This window comes from Bos mutus, chromosome X (assembly GCF_027580195.1).
Source record: "Bos mutus isolate GX-2022 chromosome X, NWIPB_WYAK_1.1, whole genome shotgun sequence".
Taxonomy (NCBI): domain Eukaryota; kingdom Metazoa; phylum Chordata; class Mammalia; order Artiodactyla; family Bovidae; genus Bos; species Bos mutus.
Genome location: NC_091646.1, coordinates 69,644,811 through 69,651,764, shown reverse-complemented (window position 1 = coordinate 69,651,764; position 6,954 = coordinate 69,644,811). Strand labels below are relative to the sequence as shown.

Below are 6,954 nucleotides of genomic sequence, written 5' to 3'. Positions count from 1 at the left end.
ATGGGTATTTTCATATGAACTGCATTAAATCTGTAGATTTCTTTGACCACTGTAACAATATTAATTCTTCCAATCCATGAACAAGTTACATAAGTCAATTAAATATCTCCACATGTCAGCAAATATTCAGCTACAAATGTGTTCCCTGTAGAGTTAAACTATCTGGGGAAACCCCAGAGAAAATATAAGCATAATGAAGGGACTAAGCTTAAGAAATTATAGCTCATTTATAATATAAAATATAAACTGAAAACAAAATTAGAGAATATTGAATAATTTGGAAATATAATATGAAAGACCAATTATAGTGAAATTATCCCATAGTGAAACAATACATATTACATTTTGAAGGTACTATTTATGTACATGTTTCACGTGCTTCAAAGTTTTTGTGTCAAGCGGTAGAATTAGGAGTGATTTTTACTTTTTCTTATCAATGAAACAAGGCTTCTATTATGTTTTATTTTTTGACTCAGCCAACAATTATTGAGAATCTTTTAGGCACTAGGTTCATGAAAAGTGCTGGGAACACAAGACATGGACACTGTTAAAATCTATCTGCTTGTTAATCTCTCAGAAAGCAGAGATTTAGTGAGACTCAAATATTAAAATATGATTATGCAGAGAAGGCAATGGCACCCCACTCCAATACTCTTGCCTGGAAAATCCCATGGACGGAGGAGCCTGGTAGGCTGCAGTCCATGGGGTCGCTAAGAGTCAGACACGACTGAGCGACTCCCCTTTCACTTTTCACTTTCATGCATTGGAGGAGGAAATGGCAACCCACTCCAATGTTCTTGCCTGGAGAATCCCAGGGACGGCGGGGCCTGGTGGGCTGCCGTCTATGGGGTTGCACAGAGTCGGACATGACTGAAGCAACTTAGCAGCAGCAGCATGCTCATATATAAATTATTTAATATAACATATTTGGGCTTAAACCTCAACCAGTGCATTCATTGAATACTCAATGAGAGAGAGAATTTAACCCGAAGTCACAAAGTTTGCTCCCAGATGACCCAAGTGACTTCTGTTATCAACTTAGAATTATTAATAATTTTGTATTCTTTTTTAAAATTTATTTTTAATTGGAAGATAATTCTTTACAATATCATGTTAGTTTCTGCTGTACAACAACATGAATCAGTCATAAGTATACATATATCCCCTCCCTCTAGAGCCTTCCTCCCACTCCCCATCCCACCCTCTAGGTTGTCACAGAGTACCAAGCTAAGTTTCCTCTATTATACAGCAACTTCCCACTAACTGTCTATTTTACACATGGTAGTGTATATATGTCAGTACTACGCTCCCAATTCATCACACCCTCCCCTGACACTCCTGTGTCCACATATGTGTCCCTATTCCTGCCCTGCAAATAGGTTCATCAGTGGCCATTATCAAAAACTCTACAAAAACAATAAATGCTGGAGAGGATGTGGAGAAAAGGGAACCCTCTTGCACTGCTGGTGGGAATGTAAATTGATATAACCACTATGGAGATTCCTTAAAAAACTAAGAATAAAAATACCACATAAACCAGCAGTCCCACTACTGAGCCACCACTCTGAGAATACTGTAATTCAAAAAACACATGTACTCTGATGTTCATTGCAGCACTATTTATAGTACGCAGGACATGGAAGCAACCTAGATGTCCGTCAACAGATGAATGGATAAAGAAGTTGTGGTACATATATACAATGGACTATTACTCAGCCATAAAAAGGAACGAATTTGAGTCAGTTGAAGTGAGGTGTATGAACCTAGAGCCTGTTATACAGAGTTAAGTAAGTCAGAAAAAGGAAAACAAATACTATATATTAACACATATATACAGAATCTAAAAAATGATGCTGTATTATCTGTATAAAAATAAATGTTTAAAAAAAAAAAAAAACTACAGCTACCCTGGTAAAATATTGGAAGAGTACAGAAATGATTGCAACAGCAAGTCCAGAAAATTGTCCAGATTGTCCAGGTCCTCTCACAATGTTGTACCTGATGAGGGTAAATTGATAACTATATTTGTGAATAGCCACTTAATAATGACCCCCCAAAAAATATTTCAAAACTTGAACACTTCAATTCTTCTTTTGGCAATGTTTGTTCAGGAAAAAAATCTAAAATGTAACCAAGGTTTGTGCACTATGCTCTAAGCAACTTAGATTTGAATAAGAAAACAAAAAACAAAGAAGCCATCCAGATGTTCAATGATGACGAACTAGTGAAAACAAATATGCCCATATCTATATCTACATATGGATACAGATGTATACACCTATCTGTTCCTCTATCTAGCCCATTCCCTGGAATACTAAACAGCCACGGAAACTATTTTAGAAGAATATTTAATGACATGAAAAGAAGTTCAATAATATCTATCTATACATCTATATCTATCTATATCATATATTTATTGTGAAAAAGCAGATAATGAAACAGTATATACATTACAATTCACATATATATCACATGAAAAATACTGGGCAGGTGTAGACGAATGATTCAGGGAGGTATGGGTGATCATTAAGATTGATTACTTGTGACATTAATTTTCTTCGGTTGACTTGTCTGCTTTGTGAATTTTTTTTTTCATACAATGAAGTTGGGTTATTTTTCTGAGGATGGGGAAAGGGGCAGGAAGTGGGCTCAGGGGAACGAGGTGATAAACAGTATTTAAATTCAGCAAAACAACTAAGGACAGAAAAATACCATTTGCAGCCCATCAAGCTGGCCAAGACACACGCACACGCATGCAGCGTGCACGTGCACACACAGCCCCCCCTCCCCCCACACACACACCAATTACAGTGACCAGGAGACTATGCAGGGGAAATGGGCATACTGTTTTTACTAGTTGAGGTGGCTGGCATGAATGCAAATTGGTACAATGCTTATGAAGGGGCCATTGGGCAACACACAGGAACAGTCTTTAAAATGTCCACATGTGGATCCTGCAAGTCCACAATTAAGAACATCCTGTACGCTAGCAAAGATTTGGCTTGACAAGGAAGAATTCACTCATCAGAGTATACACAGTGCTGGGTTTAAACACAGAGAAAGAACTAGGCACCACCTGAATGTCCAACAATGTGGCGATGAGTACAGAAATGTTAGGTCCATAGATACACTGCAGGCACTGAAGATGACCTTTCTCAAGCCTGTTGAATAACATGGAAAGAAGTTCAATGGGTTGACGTTTGTTTGGTTTTAGTTTTTGAAAAAGCAGGTTAAGAAACACCACATACAAGAACCATTCTATAACACTGTGTTAAAAGGGAAGGTGGGGTGGAGGTGAAGAAGGGTGAGAGAGAGAAGGAGATAAGAGAGCCTTGAAAACAGCACACCAAAATGGTAAAAGTGGTTGTCTCCAGGTAGTAGGGTCATGGGGAGCAATTACTCTCTTGGTTTTCCCTCATCTGATTTCTTTCTCCTTCCTGATGTTTCTACCATGACATTGCATCACCTGTGCAATAAACAAAGAGAGAAAGTGCTTTTTAAACCAAACCACAAGGAGAAGAGGCAGCCTTTAACTATCAAGTGGCACAGATTAGCATATTATTCACAACACCCAAGGTGGGTGTGGAGGGAGGGGCGGGGAGAGAAGGGGAAGTAGAGAGAGAGAGAGAGAGAGAGAAACAGGAAGGCAGAGGTGGAAGGAAGGAAGGAGGAAGGAAGGGGTGAGAGAGAGACCTGCACTCCCAATACAATACACTGCTGGTGGGTTGGGGGGAATGGGATGGGTGGGGGGGTTGTAAACCGGGTGGGAGCCAAGGTTTGGCTCTGCTGGCTGGCTCGCTCCTGGGATGTTTTCATCGGAAGGTGGCCTCCTCATCGGTGTCTTCCTCAAAATCCTTGACGTCAGCACTGGTGGACTGCCTGGCCCAGGCTCCCCTTTCGGCCTCTCGTTCTTTATGCGACTTGAATCTCCCAACGAAAATTTTGCGGTAGTTCAGGAACATGCCATTCATCGCATCTATGGCCCGCTCGGCGGACTCCTGCTTCTGGAAGTGCACGAACCCATAGCCCTTGGGCCCCTTTTCGTCGCAGGCCACTTTGCAGGACAGGATGTTGCCGAACGCCGAGAAGATGTTGTACAGAGCCTTGTTGTCGATGGTCTTGCCCAGGTTCTTGATGAAGACGTTGCCCACTCCGCTCTTGCGGAGCGAGGGGTCCCGCTGGGACCACATGATGCGCACCGGCCTGCCCTTGATGACATCAAAGTTCAGGGTCTCCAGGGCCCGCTTGGCGTCCACCGGTTGCTGGTAGTTGACATACGCATAGCCCAACGAGCGGCGGGTGATCTTGTCCCTGCAAAGGCGGATGGAGAGGATGGGCCCGGCCGGGCTGAACTTCTCATACAGCATTGCCTCCGTCACCTCAGGGTGCAGGTCGCCCACGTACAGCGAGGCCATAGGAAAGTCCGGGTTCCCCTCGGAGCCCCCTCCCGTTTCCGCATCTGCATCCGCGGCGGCGGCTACCGCCGCCGCTACCGCCGCCTCCACCTCCGCAATGGAATCCGCATCAGCCTCCCCCACGGCGGGCGCCGCAGCCTCTGCTGCGGCGGCGGCGGCTTCGGCCTCGCTGGCCTCCGCCACCGCCACGGCCGCTGCGGCCAGTGCAGCCTCCGCCTCCTCCTCCGCCAGGGCTGCCACCGCCTCCCCCAGGGTGGCCTCCGCCACTGCCTCCTCTACTGAGGCCTCGGCCTCCACCTCTGCTTCCGTCTCCGCCACGGAGGCCTCCGCCACCGCCTCTGCCACGGTCGCCGCCGCAGCCTCCGCCGCTGCCGCCGCCGCCACCGCCGCCGCCACTGTCGCCGCTGTCGCCACGGTCGCCGGTGCCGCCGGGCCGCTGCCGCGACCTCCCTTCACGCGAGCCTGGGGGGTGGGTGGGGGGGAAGGTGAGAGGCGGGAGAGGGCAAGAAGGCAGGTGGGCGCCAGAACCCGGGCCGGGGGCGCGAGCTGGGGCGGAGGACCCCGGGCCAGCCGATCTAGCGAGTCCCAGTCACCTGGGATGGCTAGCGCTGCCAGGAGCGCACCGGTGCGAGTCACCGCAGCCTGCAGCCCAGAGCCCGCTGCTGCCGCCGCCGCTCGGTCGTGGGTTAGCGTGCGGGGTGCCGGCGGGCGGCGTGTGGTGGGGGGCGGGGGGTGTTGGCGTCTGTGGTCCGGGCAGCTGGGAAGGCTTCTGTCTCTTTGGTTCCCCCTGTGGCTGCTGCGGGGCTGCGGGGCAGTGGGCGGTGGGAGGGGGCGGGAGCGGGAGGCTTGGTGTTGGCGGGAAGGAGTGTGGGTTCTCAGCCTCTGGATCAACTGGATGTGTATGAAGAGGAAGACAGGGAAGGGGTTCCATGTGGACCAAGGGAATCTGACATAGATTTAGGGAGTTTTGTTTTATCCTTCCTCTCCCCATAGAACATTTAAATGATTAAATCAAGCACCTTGCAAGAGAAGGTGGGCGGCATTGAGAAAACACTTGCCCGGCCTAAACAAACCCAAGCAAAAATGGTTTTCTCGCGTTTAGGGGTTGCTTCTTCCCCACCTCAACTCACACACACACTCGCAAACATTACCGCCACCAAGGCAACAACTCCTATTCAGAATAGGAGCTGGGGCTAAAGGGACACTCTCCCCCTCCAGCCCTGCAGCCCGCTGACCCATTTTTTCAGAGATTCTTCCCCCTTTCCAGCTCTTTCATTCTTCTACAACACTTGCGGAAGAAATAACACAAGAACACGTACTCTTTTATTCATAATGCCATGACACAAATATTTATGGAGCCTAGGGATATACAGGAGTCGGAAGCAAGAGGAGATGGACCAGTCTTGAGATTGACCTTGGGAGCAGACAGTGTGGGCTGGAAACCCTGTCCCTGCTCCAGACTATGGGAGAACTAAGGACCTGGGGGTTCTTCAGCCCCCAACTCCTCCCACCTACTCAGCCTCAATTCATGCAGCCTGGAAGCAGGGGAGGAATCAAGAGCACTCTGTTCTTAGTGCCATCCTCCATGATAAGTGAGGAAAGTCAAATCAAGAGCCGGGAACAGGACCTGGTCCAGAGCCAGGCATTTGTTTCTTCTTGTCTCTGCCCTCGACTTGCTGACATTCCCAGTGTGAACCATGAACGGCACATCCATGTTCAAAACAAAAACAAAACCGGAAATCTCTCTAGGATGAGGTCTTTTCCAGTTCACCAGTTAATATTTAGGGGAGCCTTACCCACCACTTGGCACTGGGGGCTTAGAGACAGGCAGTGCGATACTTGAGTAGTGAATGTTGATGTGTTGGAGGTGTGGGGCAAGGTGAGGAAAGGTGAGCAGTGTGTATTGGAGCAGAGAGGCCACACAAGGCCAAATGCTGAGAGGATAGGCAAGCAAGCAACCATTAGAATAGAGCGCAACAGAGGCTAGAGTCCTACTTCTTCCAGAAAGGAAGACCCACCCAATAACCTTTTCTGGTGGGAATCAAGCAAAACTGCACAGAAGACTAAACCCCCAAGGTGACCTCTGAAAGATGAGTAGTAGCAGTCCAGCACGTTGAGGCAGAATGGAAGGCATTCCATTCCCACAGACAGAGGGATGAGTCTGTGTCCAAGGCCCTATAGCATGCTAGCACATGCATAGTCACTTCTCGTCATGCCTAATCATCTTATGTGGACAGAGCTCATGATCTCCAAGAGTATATGGTAGAAGATGGGGTTGGAAGGTGTGGGGGCCCTGAAAAGAAAGCTAAGATGCTTGGACTCTATACCCAAGCTCACGGGACCCACTCAACACATTCACAGAGGGACTTGGTATGATCAGATCTTTAGTACAAACTAAATATCAACACAGAAAGTAGCTAAGAGTAGATATTAAAAGTTTTCATTAAAAGGGGAAAACAAAGTGTAACTGAGGTGATGGATGTTTATTAAACTTCTTGTGGTAATCATTTTAGTGATATATACATGTATCAAATCATTT

The 6,954-nt window shown here is 47.2% G+C and overlaps 1 protein-coding gene across 1 annotated transcript; it reads right to left on the bottom strand.

The window, feature by feature from the left end:
• Nucleotides 1–1,997: 1,997 nt before the first annotated feature.
• LOC102285044 (polyadenylate-binding protein 1-like 2) lies at nucleotides 1,998–5,119 on the bottom strand. The gene has a single exon (XM_070365568.1). It carries the CDS (start codon nucleotides 4,413–4,415, stop codon nucleotides 3,813–3,815), a length of 603 nt encoding a protein of 200 aa, XP_070221669.1. The 5' UTR covers nucleotides 4,416–5,119; the 3' UTR covers nucleotides 1,998–3,812.
• Between the last annotated feature and the right edge of the window lie 1,835 nt (nucleotides 5,120–6,954).